This window comes from Marmota marmota, unplaced genomic scaffold (assembly GCF_001458135.2).
Source record: "Marmota marmota marmota unplaced genomic scaffold, marMar, whole genome shotgun sequence".
NCBI classification, from domain to species: domain Eukaryota; kingdom Metazoa; phylum Chordata; class Mammalia; order Rodentia; family Sciuridae; genus Marmota; species Marmota marmota.
Genome location: NW_026000196.1, coordinates 17,586,776 through 17,608,944, shown reverse-complemented (window position 1 = coordinate 17,608,944; position 22,169 = coordinate 17,586,776). Strand labels below are relative to the sequence as shown.

General features: G+C 37.8%; 1 protein-coding gene and 1 pseudogene across 6 annotated transcripts in view; both read left to right on the top strand.

Moving 5' to 3' along the window:
* The window catches only part of LOC107148465 (ceramide synthase 3), a 162,091-nt gene that overhangs the window by 62,441 nt on the left and 77,481 nt on the right, over positions 1-22,169 (top strand). For all 6 annotated transcript variants that reach the window (XM_015493126.2, XM_048790357.1, XM_048790359.1 and 3 more), the window contains 2 exons: positions 5,647-5,820; positions 18,185-18,299. In XM_015493126.2, the coding sequence (XP_015348612.1) occupies positions 5,647-5,820; positions 18,185-18,299 (289 nt within the window). The remainder of the gene's footprint in view (positions 1-5,646; positions 5,821-18,184; positions 18,300-22,169) is intronic.
* LOC107148466 lies at positions 13,488-17,794 on the top strand (annotated as a pseudogene).

The window sequence follows — 22,169 nt, the reverse complement described above, 5'->3', positions numbered from 1 at the left end:
AGAGATTGAACCCGGGACCTCATGAATGCTAGGTAAGCACTCTCACCAAACTACAACCCCAGCCCTTGTTTTTGCTTTTTAAGGCATACAATGTTTTCCCCTGCAGAAATACTTTAAAATCTTGCTGAAGTCTGAATCTGAATGTAGTCTTTCTTTCAGTTATTTATTTTGGGGTTTGTAGATACAGGCTTGACTTGGATGAATTTGGGAGGTAAAACTTAAGCCCAGTGAATGAAATAATAGGGAGTTCTAGCATGAAGTTCAGGATGCTACATGGATTTAAAGGGGGGAAAAGGTTAAAAAGTAATAAAGCTGAGAAGAAGGTGTGTTGACATTTTGTTTTCTTTTTGACATGTAATTCACAAACTACACATTATTTAAAGTGTGCAAATCAATGTCTTATATTCATGGAGTCATGCCACCAATACCACACAATTTTTGAATATTTTCATAACCCCTAAAATAAATGATATACCTTCTCACAAGCTGTTACCAGAGTCCTAGGCCAGAGGCTGGACGCTGGGTCCCAACAAATCAGATCTGGCCACTCACCCCCAATCCAAATGGCAAATGTAGTGGTGAAAAGTCAGTAGGAACTCTAATCAATATGGCTACTTTGGGAAGGCACAACATCTGAGATCAAACGTCTCAGCCCTGCTTTTGGGGTACTTACATGAGCTTTAGGTTTAAATAGAGGAAGCATTGGGGCAAAGGATGAGAGGCATGCATAATTGGTCAAATGGTGGTCTGGTTGATTGTTATATCAGTTCTAGTTCTGCAAGGTGGCTCTGGAGAAGTCATTGCCTGAGGGGACAATCTCCACTTCCTGTTCAGGATGCTTACCTCTCACACCTGTGATCCTGGAAGAGAACAGTAACTAGAGGGGGCTGAACTAGAGGTTGAGTCAGGACAGAGTTATGCAAGTTCATGCCAGTTTTTCCTTGTGCTTGCACATTGTCCTTTTATGTTCTAATCATGATACATCACATGTCTGGCTAGCGTCTTCAATCTCCATCCAGGGTGGTATGCATCTTACTGTTGTAATGAGGCTAGGGTTGTTTCTCACTCACCAAAGTCTTTAATGCACACGCTCCCTACAGGAGTGTTTCCTCCAGATATCTTGTGATTGTCCTGCAGGTTTGCTTTTTCATTAGCCAATCAGGAAACTGCAGATAAGAACAAGGCAGGGAGGTAACACAGAGTGGGTTGCTCAGGAGTTGTTTCTGTGTTCCCAAGATTTATGGGCATTTCTCTTTTGAAATTGGGTGTTCTCTGTGTATCCCTAAATTCCTGGCTCATCATGAGGTGATTGTTCTTGCTTGGAGGGCAGTCTCTTCCTGGGTTGATTTGCCTTCAAGGTTCTGCTATTCCTGAAAGGTGTAGGGCAATGGCTGGAGATATCTAGGTGTACATCACTCTTCGAGTGTGCATTATAAAAGCTGTAAGTTGAATGTCTCTGGGTCATGGGAGAAAACATATCTCTGAAGAAAGGTACAAGGAGTTCCCAGAGAGAAGAGGACCTTGACTCAGGACCAGTGGAGTTCTTGGCAATATGTGACAAAAAAATACAGCACAAGCCAAAGGGATAGACAGGTTTATTTAGGAAAGTAGATACATATTCAAAGACTGGGACAGAAATGCCTTTAGGGTAAGCAAGGAATACACACTCAAAGGCAAATGTGGGCTCTCTGTAGAGGAAGACACCACAATCCCTTGGTGTTAATATTTATAGATGACTGGTGCTAGGGGCTGGATTTGAAATAGACCCAGGGTAGAATTATATAATTCCTGCTAGTTTTACCTGTGTTGTGCACTGCCCTCATGTTGCAAGGATTTGGGTCAAGGATGCAGTTCAAGGGTATGGACCAAGGGCATGTTGCTCAGGAGTGGCAATTGTTTGTGGTGCTTTCTGCACTTCAGTGGTTTACAGGCACTTCCTTTGAGACTCAGTATCTTTTCCTTAATTCCCAAATTCCTATCTCACCTGCAAATCTTGAAAATACTCTTATCTTGGTTTTCTTGAGCTTTGAAGGTGTGGATTACCAGCTTTAGATAAACAAATGATTCATCAAGATATGCCAATGTACAAAATTGAGTGGAAATATGATCCAAACATTAAGGTAATAAAGGAGACAGATACAAAATGAAGGCAGAGATGCCAAGCTTTATCCTGCTTTTAGTTACCCATTGGGTATCTGCAGGCCCAAATGAAGAGTCAGTGTTTCTACCAAAAGCAGCTTCTAATTCTATTATAAAGTCACCTCCCATTCCCTTCCAATCACACCCCTCTCACCCATCCTTGGGAATATCTAATCTACTTCTAACCTACTTTCTATCTTTATGGATTTTCCTATTCTAAACATTTCACATACAACATAATATACAATCTATAGCCTTTTGTTTCTGGACTCTCTCTTTCTTGAATGGTACCAGGGATGGAGCTCAGGGGGCACTTAACCACTGAGCCACATCCCCAGCTCTTTTTATTTTGAGATATGGTCTCACTAAGTTGCTTAGGGCCTCACCAAATTTCTGAGGCTGACTTTGCACTTGCAATCCTCCTGCCTCAGTCTCCCCGGCCACTGTGATGACAGGCATGTGCCACGGTGCCCAGCTTGTTGCCAGCATAAAATTTTCAAGAATAATACAACTTGTAACATTAATCCTTTCAATTTTCTTGAGTAGTACTAGCAATAGAATTGCTAGGTCATATAGTAACTGTATATTTAATATCTCCAGGAACTGCCGGGCAGTTTTCCACAGGAGCAGCAGCACCATTTTACATTCCTATCAGCAGTGTCTGAGTGTTCCAGTTTCTGCATATCCCACCAACACTTGTTATCTTTTCATTACAACCTCTAGTGAATGTGAAGGGTGTCTTTGGGTGCAGTCTTGATTTGCATTTCTCCTGTGACTAGTAATGCTGAGCATTCCTCCTTGTGCTTATTGGCCATTTGTGTATCCTTTTTGGTGAAATGTCAGTTCAGATCCTTTGCCTACTTTTAAATTGGTACTTGTCTCCTTATTATTGATTTGTAAGGATTATGTATTTTAAATACAAATGCCTTATCAGTTGTGTGCTTTTCAACTATTTCCTCCCATCCTGTGGGTTGTCTTTTTATTTTCTTGATGATGTTCATTGAAATGAAAAAGTTTCAATTTTGATGGCATGATCTATTTTTTATTTGTTGCTTAGGTTTTTGTGTCATATGGAAGAATGCTTTGCCTAAGCCAAGGTCGCTGAGATTTATTCCTGTATTTTTCTTCTAAGATATTTATAACTTAAGACTTTATATTTAGGTCTTGCTTCATTTCTAGTTAATTTTTGTGTATGATGTAAAAGAAGGAGTTCTTGACACTCTCAAAGCTACAATAATTGATGTTTGGTGACAGCACATGAGGGAAGAGTGAATAATTTATTTATTGATTTATTCTCGGTTTGAACTACATTTTCCAGGGGGCTGTCCTCAACTTTTGTCTTCTTTCATCTCCTTTTAAATATTTTTTGGCTGTTGTGTGTTACAGTTATAATGGCTTTTAACACATCTTGATTCACTGTTTGCACATATTTATAGTGGTAACCCCTACATAAGCATTATAAGCCAAGATCAAAATGGTCACATCCTAAACAATGAGATTAAAACTTTGAAGGGATATTGTGAATTTTATATCTGGTCTTCAACCCCATTTCCTGGCATATTCCTAAAATATCTTGGAGTCTCTGAAGTGTTAGTATCTTTTTGTATGCTAATGAGTTCACTGAGGGCAGCCTCAGGATGGGATGGGCCCAGGAAAGAGCCTACCCCCCACAACCTTCAGGGAAGGTGGAGAGTGATGGTTAAATCCATCACTAGAGGCCAGTGATCTACTCCTTTATGCCTATGTAATGAAGTCTCCATAAAACCCCAAAAAGGATGGGGTTTGGAGAGCCTCCAGACACTGAATATGTGGAACTTTCTGGAGGGTGGTACATCCAGACAGGGCATGGAAGCTCTGCATACCTTCCCATTGCCCTGCCCAAAGCATCTAGATCAGCATCCTTGATAATAAACCAGGAAATGTACATATGTGTTTCCTGAGTCCTGTGAGCCTCTCTGGCAAATTAATGGAACCCAAGGAGGGGGTTGTGAGAATCACCATGTATAGCCAGTTGCCAGAAGCACACATAAAACACCCTGGGTTTTCAGGTTGGCATCTACAGTGGGTGCAGGATGACAGTCTTGGGACTAAGTTCTCAAGCTATGAGGTCTGACATTATCTTCAGGTAGGTAATTTCAAAATAGAATTTAATTGGAGGACAAACAGTAAGGCCCACTGCTGCAGAGCTGCTTGCTTGCTGGTAGGAGAAGCGTCTCTGCCTTCTGGGGTCACAGAAGTCTTCTGTGTTGACTGTTTTGGTGTGAGAACAGAGGAAAACCACAATTTTTTTTCTACAGAATCTAATTCTATGTTATTCTGTACTTGATCATAGTTCTTTCTCTTAAGTATTCTACTCCCTCATTCCTAGCTTTCATATTTTTTTGGTTTATTTCCTCTTCTTATTCAGGACATCTCAAGGACCATCTGTTTCAGTTATCTTTCCATGACATGGCCTGGCCGGGTTCAGTGCCCACCATTTTCTTCCTGTAGCACCCTGGGTTACCCTTGTAAATACTATTTTTATTGTACCTAAAAAAAGTATGTTGTAGTCGCCTGTTAATGTCTGTCTTGCTTGCAAGGCTTTTCAGTCCTCAAGGCAGGAACCTTGTCTTATTCATCTTTGTGACCTCAGTGCCTAGCATAGTCCTTCATAAGTAATAGTCTCCATAAATAGTTGATGACATGTGCTAATTTGAATTCCTTGTAATATTTCTTCTAGGAAATTTTTTAGGGTATAAGTGAAGACTTATACATACTTGGAGCTTTCAGGTGCTTGACTTTTGGCATTTGAAGTCATAGAAAATCTAAAATTAAAAAAATTTAATATCTTAGGTGCATATAACAGGAAAATACATACCCATAATATTCTCATGTGTGCTACTCAAAGTGACTGTAGTATGTTAAACTTCCATGCCATAGCCAAATTGTTCTGTGAGTATTAAAAGATTAATTCTTGTATAATGCAGTGAGGGGTCATGAAGCCCATTAAGTAATAATAATCCAGGCTGGGTACAGTGGTGCACACCTGTAAACATAGAGACTGAGGAGGCTGAGGAGGCTGAGGCAGGAGGATTGCAAGTTGGAGACCAGCCTGGCAACTTAGTGAAACTCTGTCTCAAAATAAAAAATAGGGGCTAGGGTTGTAGCTCAGAGGCAGAGCGCTTGCCTACCATGTGTGAGGCACTGGGTTCAATCCTTAGCACTAAATAAAAATGAAACAAATAAAATAAAGGCATGCTGTCCATCTACAACTACAAAAAATAAAAAAATTAAAATAAAAGGGCTAGTGATGTAGCTCAGTGATAAAGTGCCCCTGGATAGATTCCCAGTACTGTGATGATGATGATGATGATGATGTTGATGATGATAATGATGATGATATAGTAGTAATATTCCATTTTTGCTTTATTTTCAAAATTAGTCTGGTTTGGATATGTTGAGTGAAGGTGCTCAATGTTGTCTTAAGTGTTGATTTGGCAGTCTAATGTATTCCTTTTACTTGTGCAGAATGTTTCAGACATTTAAGGAATGGTTCTGGCTGGAACGGTTCTGGCTTCCTCCAACGATACAGTGGTCAGATCTTGAAGATCATGATGGACTCGTCTTTGTCAAACCTTCTCATTTGTATATGACAATCCCATATGCTTTTCTTTTGCTGATCATCAGACATTTCTTTGAAAAGTAAGTAGCACTTGTATCTTCCCTTCATTCCTCTTCCTTGCTCCAACCCTAGATAATAAAGTATTAGATTTGGTGAGGTCCTTAATGAATCTCTTATTTGGAGATTGCCACTTATGGGCTGAAGACTCTTAGAGGGAGTTTGTGCCGTCAGGTACACACCAAACAAAACTTAGAGGCTGACCAAGAAAAACTGAGGAATGTGGATACCACTGTGTGAGATCAAGATAGGTTAAGAGTGAATGGATGTGATCATCACACATTGTAAGCATGTATGGAAATATCACAGTGAATCCCATTGATTTATACAATTAATACATGTTAATAGTAATACTAATAAAAGGTTAAAGATCCCAGAGTTTATTAGTATCAATGACATATGAACCCAGTTTATCTTCCACTGAGTGGGGATTTCTGACAATACATGTACTTTCCCAGAGAGACAAGATAAGAACAGTCTGTGACTCAGAGATGAGCTGTCATTGTAAAATGCCAGTAAAATAACAGAAATGGCTTATTAAAGACTAAACCACATATTGCTGCATAGTATCACTTATTTTAAAGATTTATTTAAAGGTTTTATAGCTGCACTTCATCTTAAATTATAAGGAAATCAAAGAAAAAAATCAATTTACTTTCTCAGAAAGTAGTAATCTTTTTCTTTTTGTTGATTTAATTTAAATAGATATTTCTTCTAAAATTTTTTTCTTAAGAGAGAGAATTTTTAAATATTTATTTTTCAGTTTTCAGTGGACACAACATCTTTATTTTATTTTTGTGTGGTGCTGGGGATCGAACCCAGCACCCCATGCATGCCAGGCGTGCGTGTTACCACTTGAGCCACATCCCCAGCCCTCTTCTAAACTTTTAATTAAACTTGTACTTGTGTTCTGATAAGAAGAGATAAATGTCCATTTCTAATCTCTGTAGTTGTCTCTGTTTCAAAAAACTGTTATTAGTACATTAATTTATTTGCAACAAAAATAATACTTGTATCTCTTTTTTTTATTGGTTGTTCAAAACATTACAGAGCTCTTGACATATCATATTTCATACATTAGATTCAAGTGGGTTATGAACTCCCATTTTTACCCCAAATACAGATTGCAGAATCACATCGATTACACATCCACATTTTTACATAATGCCATATTAGTGACTGTTGTATTCTGCTACCTTTCCTATCCTCAACTATCCCCCCTCCCCTCCCCTCCCATCTTCTCTCTCTACCCCATCTACTGTAATTCATTTCTCTCCTTGTTTATTTTCCCATTCCCCTCACAACCTCTTATATGTAATTTTGTATAACAGTGAGGGTCTCCCTCCATTTCCATGCAATTTCCCTTTTCTCTCCCTTTCCCTCCCACCTCTCATCTCTGTTTAATGTTAATCTTCTTCTCATGCTCTTCGTCCCTACTCTGATCTTAGTTACTCTCCTTATATCAAAGAAGACATTTGGCATTTGTTTTTTAGGGATTGGCTAGCTTCACTTAGCATAATCTGCTCTAATGCCATCCATTTCCCTGCAAATTCTATGATTTTGTCATTTTTTAATGCAGAGTAATACTCCATTGTGTATAAATGCCACATTTTTTTTATCCATTCGTCTATTGAAGGGCATCTAGGTTGGTTCCACAGTCTTGCTATTGTGAATTGTGCTGCTATGAACATCGATGTAGCAGTGTCCCTGTAGCATGCTCTTTTTAGGTCTTTAGGGAATAGACCAAGAAGGGGAATAGCTGGGTCAAATGGTGGCTCCATTCCCAGCTTTCCAAGAAATCTCCATACTGCTTTCCAAATTGGCCGCACCAATTTGCAGTCCCACCAGCAGTGTACAAGAGTACCCTTTTCCCCACATCCTCACCAGCACTTGTTGTTGTTTGACTTCAGAATGGCTGCCAATCTTACTGGAGTGAGATGGTATATTAGGGTGGTTTTGATTTGCATTTCTCTGACTGCTAGAGATGGTGAGCATTTTTTCATGTACTTGTTGATTGATTGTATGTCTTCCTTTGAGAAGTGTCTGTTCAGGTCCTTGGCCCATTTGTTGATTGGGTTATTTCAGGACCCACCCGTTGCATACTTGTATCTCAAGAGCTAAAAAACACCTAAGACAAACTCTGATAGTGATCTTGTTGTCTGAGATTAACTAAAATACAGATCATATGTTATAACCATTTGTAGGGTCCTTATCTTGAGAATTAGTTTGACCAACTCTATTTCATAGACTTGCCAAATGCTTTTTTTTTTTTTTTTTCAAATACAACTTCACTTTGGTCAATGACATGCTGTTGCTATTGGAACAGAAAGCCCCTGAGCTGAGTACCCTTGGCAGAGCACATTTGAAATGTACTTCCTTTTTAGCTGTTAATTCTACTTTTTGCACAGATAGTTGGATTTGTCAAAAAATGTGTAAACAAATAAAGTAGCATTTGCCCCTGGGCTTAAAATAGAGAATTACTCTTTACTAATCTGAAATACTTGTTTTGATTTGTTTTTTCTTGCATGTATCTGGTGATCTTTGAATTTGGCAGTTGGAATCTATTACTTATCTCCATCTCAGATTTTCCTACTTTTCAGTGGGCAGCTTCATTTTTTAGAGTTTGATAAGGACAGTGAGCTAGAAAATTATTTCGGTTGCTAAAACAGCACAGCTGTGGAGGACCAACTTGTTATGTTTTGGTCTTGGCTACTCCAAGAACAATCAGGAAGAAATTCCTAGGACCATTGTTTTTTCTTCTCAAGGGATTAAGAGTAATTTGTATCTTCTTTTCTATCTCCTTGTGAATTTAACTTCTAATAACTCACCATTAGCTTTTTCCATTCTGTGACATTACAGAAAATTATGTGCCATTCCACCAATCCTATATGTCCCTTTTAGTGCAATAGAAGGAAGAAACATTTAACGTGGGAGAGAGAGACCTCACATTCTAAAGTATAAGTACATTTGTTTCAAGACTTCTATTATCATTTATAACAGATTAATCCATTTACATCATAAATACAATATTGCTTACACCTTGCATTTGACAGGAACTTATAGTTTAAGAGGTATAAAAAATCATAAGTGATGATCTCAGTCTTCAGGTGAGGAAGTGAGAAAAGAGTAGCTTGTTGGGGCTCGCACAGGTAAGTAAGGAGTACATCTAGGACCAGAACTCACAGCTACTATACCAGGTTTAAGTTGGTGTTGGCTTTGGTTTTCTGTTTTCCTACTTCTTGGACTTTCACAATGAAATACTACTGATAGCAGAAGAGAGTAAATGAATATCTTTGGGGAACCAAGAAGACATATTTTTAAATAGATGACTGCAAAATATGTGAAATTTTTTGAACTGTCTTAAATTTATAAATTTGACATTGTTTCAGCATATTCTATTATATATTTGTCACAAGAAATCTTCTTTTGTCCTAGACTATACTTCCTAAATCTTCTCACTGTTTGAAGTGACCAAGGGTTTTGATATGGCTGGCTCATTTTTGTCCTTTATTCCTAGCCAAGAGCCATTTAATATCAAGAAGTAATATTCCTTCCCAGAAAAGTAAAAGTGGAGAGACAGAACTGGTAAGAAAGGAACAACAACAACAAAAAAAAATTAGATAATTTGAAAGTGACTGACATTTGTTTTGTATTTAGGATTTCCTTTTTTTTTTTTTTTTTTGCAAGTTTTAGTTTTTGGCATATATATATATAGTCAAGACTAGTAGTTTCCAACTACTTGTCTTCTATGCATTATTTTATGTGTTCAAAGTGTGATTTAAAGATCTGAACTACTGAGAGTTCAACACTTAGAGGATAAACCCATTGTCTCTGAGTAAATTATGGCCCTGTAAGTCCAAGCAGAGGTGAGAAGATCAAAGGTCACCTTTTTCTTGTACTTGATTGTGTAAGATATAGATTGCCCACCTCTACTATTTTCACTCAGCACTATAAGGTCATGATGGTACAGAATGTCCTTCATTCTTTAAAGAAGAATAGGGGAAGTGGAGTAAGTCATCTATAGTAATTTATAGGAACATAAGAATGGTTGTTACTGGCTGTGTAAAATGGAAATAGTATCAAAATTGGCACATTAGAATCGAGTGCTATCTGAGACTTGCATTGCTTCAGATATTTTGTTCTCATATATGGAACTCTGAACAACCCTGCTCATAGAGCCTCTGAATCCTTAGGGACTGGAGTCAATCTTATGCCAATAGGCTACTTTATCTGTTTATGGAAATATTTAAATTTGCCATACTTAATATTTGCCTAGTGCTGCCTTTCTTTTATTATATAAAAGAATATTGAAAATAAAGGGAGAAATCTTGGATTGCTAAGCTTTTGGCTGCTGGAAGACTAGTGTTAGACAAAGAGGGGCTGACTGATGTCGGAATGGGGTATCTTTACAGTCTCAGTTCTGCAATACTACAGAACTTAAGGGACTCATTTCCTGCTAAATAACCTAAGTTGGAATCATTTACATGAAAGAAGTATATCACTCATTTTCCTTACTCTGGCTTTTATCCTACCATATCAATAAAATGAAAGTTTAGGCAAGTTAATCTCTGAATTCCCTACTAGAGCTAAGACTTAAAATTTCCCTTTTAGCATAAATTCAGCTTATCTAGTAGTTACTATGTGCTTCATTCTACTCTCCCTTTTTGAAACAGATTTTTAATCAAGTACCTGTTCTTATTTATCTATACTAATGTAAGGTGATTGATTGATTGATTCCCCCCCCCCATTTATTTATTTATTTTGGTACTGGGGATTGAACCCACGGCACTTTATCACTGAGCCACATCCCCAGACCTTTTTATTTTTTATTTTGGGTCAGGGTCTTGCTAAATTACCTAGGGCCTCACTAAATTGCTAAGGCTGGCTCTGTACTGTGTTTCTCCTGCCTCAGCCTCCTCAGCCACTGGGATTGTAAGTATGTGCCACCACACTTGGCAGATGATTGATTTTCTATATTTATTTGAAAAGAAAGGCTAGAACTGAATTAGATTACTGTATTTATATACTTTCTCTGTTCTATTAAAAATGCTATTTCTCTTCTTAAGACTGATAAAGAGGACCATATTTCTCTTTCTTGTTTAAACTGATGATTTTATATATCTTTGATTCTCATATCAGTATTATAGCTTGTTATACTTATCTCTCAAATGATCTTCTAGAAAGAAATCTCTACTTCATTTGGCTTTGAAATTGGTTTCATTCCCTGATGGCATAAATTTAATTCTGTCCCTCCAAATTTTTTCATTTCTAATATCTGAAGAGAGAGCACTGAGATTGAGTGATTGAGAACACTACCATATGAAACCATTCATATTTGTTATTTTACTAGTAAAAACAATGGGTGTTTTCACCAATAAAAAATTTCAACTAATAGGTTGGAAAAATGAGCCAATTTTATTATTTTTCCAAAATCCTGTCAAATAAATTTTTTGAGATTTAGTTAATTTTAAGGATATCTTAGTTTCTCTGAGTTGATTTTTTTGGAGGGGGGGCACTTTTATGCCAAAGGGGAATTAATTAAAAATATTCTTCAAATCTCAGAGACATAACACATTGATATTTCTCTGGATAAGAGTTCTTTTGACTGATTTAAATTGCTTTTTCCTTAATTGCCTTTTCATTTCATTCCATACTCCTATTCTCCCTGCTGTGTTCCAATGCATCTGATGGTCCTTTATTTGTGTGACCAAGGAAAACATGTGCTTTACATGCATGTGTGGTTAGTTGACATAAATGGAATGGCACTAAGACCTTATTCTTTTGTAAAAAAATTCAGCACAGTGTTTTATACTCTATCCACATTTCTGTGTACATCTGGTGCATAATTAGCTTGTTTTTATATGTCTCTGAAATTCATGGGCCATTTCCAAAGGACCTTAGTCCATCTGGAAGTTGAACAGATTTATACACTTTATCCCATTATCTTATGAGATTTTTTTCATTCAACTCCCATGGATATTAAAAAATGAATAAAGGGTTAAATGATCATTCCTAACTTAAATGTCTTGAATTTAATTAAACACAGAAACTCTCCTAAATAAGTACTAGAAAAGAATAAACCTGGTAGAAACTAAACTTTTATCAGAACTGAAGGAACTTTAGAGATATCCCATTATTTTATATCAGCTTATCAAGGTTTTATTCACATATAGTTCATCCAAAATTTAGTGAATTTTGACCAATAAATACAATCATGCAGCCATCACCATGATTATGGTGTAGATTTCCATCAGCCTAAAACTTCCCTTTACCTCTTATTCAGTTAATCCCTTACTGTCCCCTGATAATCACTGATCTGCTTTCTGTCGCTGTAATTTTGCATTTTATAGGATTTCCTATAAAGGGAATCAGATTATAGTTGTTTGTATCTGAATTCTTCCATTTAACAATGCTTTTGCAATTTTTTTCATGTTGTCGTATCAATGATTCTTTGTTATTGTTGACTAGCTTCAATATATGGATATACCATTCTACAATTTATTTATGCTTTAATTAATTGATATAAATTTGTGTTTAGACTTTGGGGGCTATCACAAATGAAGCTGTTAAGAACATCTAAGTATAAGAATAGTCTTAGCTAGGGACTGGGGTTGTAGTTCAGTGGTAGAGCACTTGCCTAGCACGTGTGAGGCACTGGGCCTCAGCACCACATAAAAATAAATAAATTAAATAAAGGCATTGTGTCCATCTACAACTAAAAATAAAAAGAAAGAAGATAAGCTTATATATATGCATTTGTTTTTCTTAAGAAAAAGCTAAAAATGTTTGTTCTTTAAAAGACACTACAAGTGTGTTTCCATACCTTGGGTTATTTGTCAGCAATAACAAGGAATGAGCTACAAATAAGTGCTATGGCATAGATGAACTGCCAAGCAATGAAAGAAGCCTGACACAAGTGATCATATATTATATGATTCCACTTATACCAAATATCCAGAAAAGGCAAAGCTCTAAGGATATAAAATAAATAAGTGGTTTCCGAGGGCAGGTTCAAGAAGAAACCAGGAACAGTAAACATGCATGAGGGATCATATTGGGGTGATGGGAATACTCTAAAAATGATTCATGGTAATGTATAATTTAGTAAATTTACTATAAAGTCATTAATTTATATACTTGAAAGGGTTTAATTATATGATATATAAGAATGCCTTAATAATTATTATTTAACTATTTATTTTTCATGATACTGGGAATTGAACCCAGGTTCTCATGCATGCTAGGCAAGCGCTCTGCCTCTGAGCTATATTCCATGTCCTTTTTATTTTGGGTTGAGGCAAAGTCTCACTAAGTTTCCCAGGCTGGCCTCAAACTTGTGATCCTCATACTTCAGCTTCCCAAATAACTGGGATTACAGTATGCATCACCATGCCTGGATAATAATTATTTTTTTTTAGAAAAAGACAATGTAAATAGAATGTAAAGGCAAGCCACAGATGGGGAGAAATCATATGTAAAACATATATCTTATAAAGGACTTAATTTCAGTATATATGAAGAAATCTTATAACTCAATAATTGTATCTTGATTTTAAATATGGGCAAAAGATTTGAGCAAATACTTCATTAAAAAAGCCAGTGAGGGGAACAGAACAGAGTTGGAGCTCCTTCAAAGCATCTTACTAGGGAATTTTCACTATCTGACCTGCCTGGTAGCTCCCTGGATGACACTTCTAAGAAGGCTGTCCCTATTAGACCTGACTCAGAGTTCACCCAGTGAAAAGGCCTTTTCTTTGGGGATGTTAATCTAAAATAATCTGTGGCAATTGATTAGTTTCATACCTTTGTGACACAATTGATAATAATCAGAGCAAATTATAGTCTAGTGAAAAAGCTTAACATGAAAAGCTGAGAAATGAAGTGTCCATAAGGGACGGCAATATTTTTGACAATCCAGAAGGCCACTTTTAAGTGTTATGATTTGGACATGCCCATGACTTGGGGAAAACCTGGGAAAGCCCTAACTCTCACCTCTGAATGACCTTTAGGTTCTGTGTAAATAGTGAGCATAGGCTAGGGCATAGTTATATGCCCTGCTGAATGCTGAAGGTGTGCCCCAACACGCACACAGCCACTTAATGTTTCTAGGCATTAAGGAAATCTTTGTCTAATCATTAACTGACTCCTAAGCTAGCCTAATTGAGACTTCAGTGCCCACACATGACAAAGAATACAGAGTTCACAGTTTAGTTTTTAAAAAGTAACTAAACGACAGCAAATAAAAATAAACAATCAAAAAATTCTGAGAAGGGAGGGCAGTCTGATTTCCAGAGTAGTGACTTTACAGTATTTAACATCCAATTTCCAACAAAACCTTAGGAGTCACATGAGGAAATAAAAAATTTATTTATTTATGTCCTACATATAGAAAATGTAGTGTCCCTGAGAAAGCCTACATGTTGGACTTATTAGACAAAGACTTTAAATCAGCTATTTTAAACATGTTCAAAATTTTAGAAAAAAACATACTTAAGAATTAAAGGAGAATTGCTTCAGTGTCCTGGTGTTACTATACCGTGGAGCTCATGACATCACCAGCCAAGATGCCGGAGAAGACCCAGACCCAAGACCAGCATGTGGAGGAGGAGGAGGAGGTGGAGACCTTTGCCTTCAGGTAGAGATTGCTCAGTTGATATCATTGATCATCAACATTTTCTACTCAAACAAAGAGATCTATCTTCTTGTGGGAGCTGATTTACAAAGCCTCAGACATCCTGGACAAAATCAGATATGAAAGGTTGACCAATCCCAGTAAGATAGACTCTGGGAAGGAGCTACACATTAATCTCATTCCAAACAAACGAGACCAACCCCTCATGATCATGGATACTGGAATTGGAATGATCAAGGCTGACTTGATCAATAACTTTGGTACTATCATCAAGTTTGGGACCAAAGCATTCATGGAGGCTTTGCAGGCTGGCGCAGACATCTCCATGATTGGCCAGTTTGGTGTCAGTTTTTATTCTGCATATTTGGTTGCTGAGAAAGTGACTGTGATCATCAAATACAAAGATGATGAGCAGTATCCCTGGGATTCCCATCGGAAGCTCCTTCACTCTCAGGGCTGAGACAGGGGAACCAATGGGTCATGGGACAAAGGTTACCCAGCAACTGAAAGAAGACCAAACTCAGTACTTGGAGGAGAGAAGAATAAGGGAGATTGTGAAGAAGCAGTCCCAGCTTATTGGCTATCCCCATTACTCTCTTTGTGGAGAAGGAACGTGATGAAGAAGTCGGTGATGATGAGGCTGAAGAAAAGAAGATACAGAGGAGGAAAAGAAAAAGAAGAAATGGAGCCTGATGACAAACCTAAAGATGAAGATGTTGGTTCTGATGAAGAAGAAGAATAGAAGGATGGTGACAAGAAGAAGAATAAAAAGATTAAGGAGAAGTACATTGATCATGAAGAACTCAACAAAACAAAGCCTGTTTGGACAGAAATCCTGACAGTATCACTAATGAAGAGTATGAAAGTTTGACCAATTGGGGAGATCACTTGGCAGTGAAGCATTTTTCCACTGAAGGACAGTTGGAATTCAGGGCTCTTCTTTTTGTCCCAAGATGTGCTCCTTTTGACCTCTTTGAAAACAGAAAGAAAAAGAACAACTGAAAGGCAAGTGACTCACCTGAGACGAGATTCAAACAAGAGATTTTATTGTAGGGCTGCCCAAAAGGGAAGAAAAGGAGAGGCAGAGAGCAGAGAGGAGAGGAGGTGAGCAGAGAGAAAGCAGAGAGGAGAGAAAGAAGAGGAAGAGGGCAGAGAGCGTGAACTTGTAAGCTTCAGCTTAAGAAGGGTTGCCTAGGTGAGGTAGCAGGTGCTGATTGGTAGGGAGACTCAGGAACAGCCAGCGGACACTGTGTCCTATGGGGATTGGTCAAGAAAACTTTTGAATTTGGCACTCTTGGGCTTGGCGCCCTTCAGAGAGGAGGGGGAGGGGTAAGGAATTCCGTGATGTTCTCGTGAGATGGAAACTTAACCTCAGTGGGGAGTCTCTCAAACACCCAACAACAACATTAAGTTGTGTGTATGCAGGGTTTTCATCATGGATAACTGTGAGACGCTAATCCCTGAATATCTGAACTTCATTAAAGGAGTGGTGGACTCCGAGGATCTTCCTCTAAATATTTTCCATGAAATGTTGCAACAGAGCCAAATTTTCAAAGTCATCAGAAAGAATTTGGTTAAAAAATGCTTAGAACTGTTCATTGAACTGGAGAAGATAAAGAGAACTACAAAAAATCCTATGATCTGGCTGGGGTTGTGGCTCAGTGGTAGACTGCTTGCTTAGCACATTTGAGGCACTGGGTCCCCAGCACCACATTAAAAAAAAAAAGAAAGAAAGAAAGAAAGAAAAGCTAAATAAACAAAATAAAGGTATTGTGTCCATTTACAACTAAAAATATTTAAAAAAATTCTGTGAGTAGTTTTCTAAAAATGTAAAGTTTGGAATACATGAAGACTCTCAAAATTGATAGAAGTATTCAGAGCTGTTATGATACTACATATCTGCTTCTGGGGATGAGATAGTTTCTCTCAAGGACTATTGCACCAGAATGAAGGAAAACCAGAAACACATCTACTATATCACAGGTGAGACCAGGGACTAGGTAGCTAACTCTGTCTTTGTGGAGCATTTTCAGAAACATAGTTTGGAAGTGATCTATATGATCAAGCCCATCTATGTGTACTGTGTTCAACAGCTGAATGAATTTAAGGGGAAGATTTTAGTGTCCATCACAAAAAAGGGCTTGGAGCTTCCAGAGGATGAAAAAGAGAAGAAGAAACAGGAAGAGAAAAAGACAAAGTTTGAAAACCTCTGCAAGTTCATGAAGGACATCTTGGAGAAAAAGGTTGAAAAAGTGGTGTGTCAAACTGATTGGTTACCTCCCATGCTGTATCATCATAAGCATGTATGGCTAGACAGCAAACATGGAAAGAATCATGAAATCTCATGCTCTGAGAGACAACTTTACAGTGGGCTACATGGCAGTGAAGAAACATCTGGAGATAAACCCTGACCACTCTATCATTGAGACCTTAAGGCAAAAGGCAGAGGCTGATAAGAATAAGTCTGTGAGAGATCTGGTCATCTTGCTGTATGAAACTGCACTCCTGTCTTCTGGTTTCAGTTTGGAAGATCCCAAGACCCATGCTAACAGGATCTACAGGATGATAAAATTTGGTCTAGGTATTGATGAGGGTGACTCCACTGCTGATGACACCAGAGCTGCTGTAAAACGGAAGAGATGCTTGCTTGGAAGGAGACGATGACACATGGCGCATGGAAGAAGTAGACTAAGCTTCTGAAGAACCACTCATACATGTGTCCCCTACTTCACCTTCATTCCTGATGTTTTCAAGGATTTTTTTGTTCTTTGTTTTTAATTAACATTTATCAAACAGTCTGTATGGCACGACAATAACTACTTGAGGGAAGATAAGATTTCTTTATACTTTTAAGTGATACTGTGATGCTTTAGGCACTAACGCAGAGCTAGTAATGCTTTTTCTAGTTTCACATTGGCTTATTTTTTAACAGGTTGAGATGTTCTAAAACATGTAACCTATCATTAACTTTGTGGTCTAAAGTGTTCACTACCAACTTGTATCCCTAGTAGACCAGACCAAATCTTTTGTTCCTAAAGTGCTCCAAGATAGACCTCTATGTTTAAAAGAAAAATATTTGTTAAAATGGCTTGAGTTTCATCTCGTTAGATTCCACTTTTTAAACTTTCTATGCCATTGTGCATATACTAGTGCTCTAGAACCAGGTATGTTAAACTGAAACAACTGGCTGGCCTCTCCAGGGCTTGTTTTCCAAATAAAATTATTGAGAGGAACAAAACTTAACCCTCCCTAGGAGTGTTACAAAGCAGTTCAATCAGAAAGTCAGTAAGGCTTGTGAATGGAAATGTTTAGTACCCAAGTCAATATTCTGCTTTAAAGAGTAATAAATGCAGATGAGTTAAAAAGGAACTAAATGAAAGTATGAGAACAATATGTTATCAAATCAACAATGTCAGTAAAGTAAGAAAATATAAATTATAACAAAGAATCAAATAGAAATTGTGGAGCAAACTGCTTACCTCATGAATCAGGAAGCAAAAGAGCATATTCCCAATTATCTAAGAACCTCCCACCAGGTCCTGCCTCTTAGAAATCCACAGTACCTCCCAGTAGTGCCACCTGAGAACCAAAGTAACACATGGATCTTTGGGAGACATTCAGCATCCAAACTATAGCACAACACAAGCAAATGATGGATTTTTCCCTGAGCATCTGAAGTTACAGCTCTAGTTTTCTGGTATTGTTGTGGATTCATTCTGAGATATTGAGCTTAATTTCTTTTCATATTTTTGTAGGTTTGTTGCTACACCTCTAGCAAAAACATTTGGCATTCAAAAGGAAGTTAAAAAAATTACACCAAATACCACCTTAGAGAACTTTTTCAAGCATTCCACAAGGCAACCATCACAAGTAAGTACATATTCTTTGCTTGTGGATTTAAAGATCTCCTTTCTTAGTGGTTCATCATTCATGGTTTACCTTGTTTGTGCAAGATACCTCTTCCAGCTGATCAGCAAAGGATTTGATTCATTTGGATTATTTCTTTGCTCTGTTGACAGTTTATACAGCATCCCAAGGATAATATCAAATTACAAATACATATTACAATCTAAAATATCAAATGTTAATAGTTAAACTATGTTGTCAACCATAGTGTTGAGAATTAACAGTCAGTACCATGAGTTGGATGTAAAGAGCACAGTTTAATTTTTAATAGTAAATTTAATTTTTAATGGAAATACATACAAAGTATTCTTATCGAGAAAGAGAATCATCAGAGCAAAGAAGCCCTATTGGACACTTTTGATGATTGTGGCACCATGAAGACACATGCCATACATAATGAAAGTGTCCATGGGGTCATGAGTAGTGCTTTTATTTTGTGCAAGGCCTTGACATACTTAAAAATATGCTGTGCTGCTGCTTATCTCTAGAGATGAATTTTCAAGAAAGTCATAGTTCTCTTCACAATACAGTGTTTTTGTTGTTGTTGTTTATACTAGAGATTGAATGCAGGGATGCTTTACCTCTGAGCTACTTTCCTGCCCTTTGTATTTTTTCTTTTGAGACAGGGTCTTACTAAATTGCTGAGACTAGCCTCAAACCTGTGATCCTCCTGCCTCAGCTTCCTGAGTCACTGGGATTATAGGTGCCCACCACTGTGCCTGCTACAAGGTTTCCTTCTCAAGTGTTGATGTGTAATGAATTTTTATATATCACTGAAATTTTTATCTTTATTTTTATTATTATTTTGTTACTAGAGTTTGAACTTAGGGGCACTAAGCTACATCCCCAGACCTATTTTGTATTTTATTTAGAGACAGATTCTCACTAAGTTGCTTAGTGCCTTGCTTTTGCTGAGGCTGGCTTTGAACTCTGGATCCTCCTGCCTCAGCCTCCTGAGCCACTGGAATTACATGCACTGCTATGCCTGGCTCTGAAATGTTTAATTAATTAATAGCTGTAATAAATAGTATCCAGGTTAGTCTATTGTTCACTACATTTTCATTATATTTCCATAGTTAAAATGACATATGAAATGGAACTTCTACAAATATAGCACACCCTTGGACTGGGGGTGTAGCTCAGTTATAGAGTGCTTGGTCAGCATACCTGAGGCCTAGTACCACAAAAAAAAAATAAATAAAGTGGCACACCCTCCATGATTAATGCAGACAGCTTTCATAAGTCATTTTTAAAGTTGAGTATATGCTAACAGCATTTTAGGACAGATAGATTCTCTGAGGGTCCTCAATCCTATGAATTCATTTATATCTACTACAGCTATTTCTCTTGTTGCTCTGCTCAGCTCCCTGCATAGAAAGGTATGTTGGGGCTTGATCAGATATGTTTGGAGAAGGATTTGGAAGAGACCAACATCTCTGACCAACAGATCGATTTTTTTGCCATTGATCAAATATAGTGACAATGGAACTTATTATCTAGCCTTTTCCTTAGTAAAAACATGATCAGAACTGATCTGGAACAAATCTGGAAGAGAGCTTAAAAAATGTGGTACTTGAAGACTGACCTAAAGCCAGTTCCTGGGTCAAGGAGCCAGTTCCTGGGTCAATGAGTTCCCATTGGCTAGATTGATTCATCCATGGATTCAAACATTTTTAGAGCAAAAGCCTCACCTAGTGCAGTTTATTTTACAGGTGAGACATGAGATTCAAAGAATCTGGGTGAATCTACCACAAGCAATCAGCCAGGAACCTGGCCCCATTCATTGCTCTTCCTTGGGGCCACACTACGTCTCCTCAAGGCTCTGCCTGTGATGCTTTCCCTCCACTCTCTAGTCATTACCATGTTCATAGTAATATGTAACAGAGAAGCTGAAAGCATGATTGCGAGGACAGGCTTTGAGCAGACCAGAGTCCAGTTTTGTTGCAGACCTTGTGTGCCACGATAGGCAGATTAGTTTCGCTCTCTGTGCCTCAGTTTTCTCCATTTTGAATTGAGCATGATGATAATGTTTCTGTCGTAAGGTTCTTCTAGGACGGAATTAATGCACACAAGGGCTTAGAATAGTGTGTGGCGCATAGTGGATGCTCAGTAAAGGTCATTGTTTATTATTTGTAGTCCATACCATTAATTTTGTATTTATCATTTACTGATTTCTACAGAAGCATTTTAAAACATGTCTTTCAACTCAAATTATACCAAGGGCATATTGCTGATCACTTAATTGTGCTTGTTTCCATTCCAATAACATCTTGCCCAATTTTCTGTGCATATACATGTTCAATAATTGCTTGTTTCATGTATTAATTAAATACTTCTAGAAACTTTTGCTTGCAAGATTTCTCACCCAATAATATTGTCATGCATGAGGCCAGTATTGTTAAGACTGACTTCTAATTAGGTTCATCTCTACTCAAAAACAAGAAATGAAAAGCCTTCAAATCATATACAATTATTATCTTTTAGATTCATACATTAAACAGATATTCATGGAAGTGGTGGGATAATAACAAAGTTGGATTGTTCTAAGATCTGGGGAAATTCCAGAATGAAAGTGAGAACTTAAGGTTTTTTTGCTCAATGCTAGATCTCCAATGCCTAGAATAGTGCCTGACACTAGTAAGGAGAGATTATTTTTGAATGAATGAGTGAAATGTTTAAAACAGTAAAGTTAGACCCAGAGCGCTTTCACTCTCAGAACACATAGAATACAGAATAGCAGCATTTGAGAATGTGTCCTATTATGGACCACGTAATAGGATTTGAATTATATCATCTGTCTTGGGGATCAATAATGTTTTCAAATTATTTTAGAAGGAAATAATACTTTTTTCTTAAATAATTTTCAGTCCATGCTCTCCTTTCTGTGTTTGGCCATAAAAATCTCTATCACTGACACAGCACTCGATCCTTGACATAGCCTATTCCCATCCCTTGATCCTAGGAGGCTGTTCCTGGGAGGCTGGAAGCATATGGCCTCATTACTATGCCATTTTTCCCAAGACAGAATGTAGAGCTGGAGACTGTGCTGCTAGGGGGCAAGAGGACAGGGTCCTCTATTTTCACCTTGCTGCCCTTCCCACCAGGTTCTACTGCCCCCATACTTTCAATATTGTCCAGCCTCGGTTGTTAGACCCTTACTGTGAAGAGCAGAGGCCTAGGAGGGCAGCATGAACTTCATCTCCACCTCCAGTCTCCGTCCTGCTCATTTATTCTTTACACACTATAAGAGGGAGACTTTAAAACACAAGCAGCCTATAATCTGGTAAATTCCAGGTGAAGTCCTCCTAAGTGACCCTAGCTACATCCTTCTACCCTCTTCTCAGTTGTTCCTCCCCTTCTAGGAGACTACATTTCTCAAGGCTTCCCTGCTCTCATCTGTCCATGACCACACATGTGGGTTCCTCTGCAGGACACTGGCTTCCTCATCTTTTCCTTGGGGCACTTTTAAGGGCTTAGCTGAAGGGAGACTTCCAGGAACTGCCTACATGGAGTAAAGTCCCATGTACCCTGATCTTTCTCTATCTCAGCACTCATACTATTTTATTATAATTCCTTGTGATATCATCTGACATCCTTATCATACTTTGTGAGGAGGCCCATGGAAGTCTCATTCATTTAGATCTCCAACATCTAGCACAATGCCCAGAAGTAGTAGGCACTAATGAATAGTTGCCTATTCTATTTCCTCAGAAGAATAAAACAAACAGCAATAAGCCAACCCTTGACCTAAAAAAGATTAGAGGGTGTACTTTACAGGAAACAGACTAATATGGGCTGTATCCTGTTTTTGTTTCGTTTTTCTTTCCCTCTCTT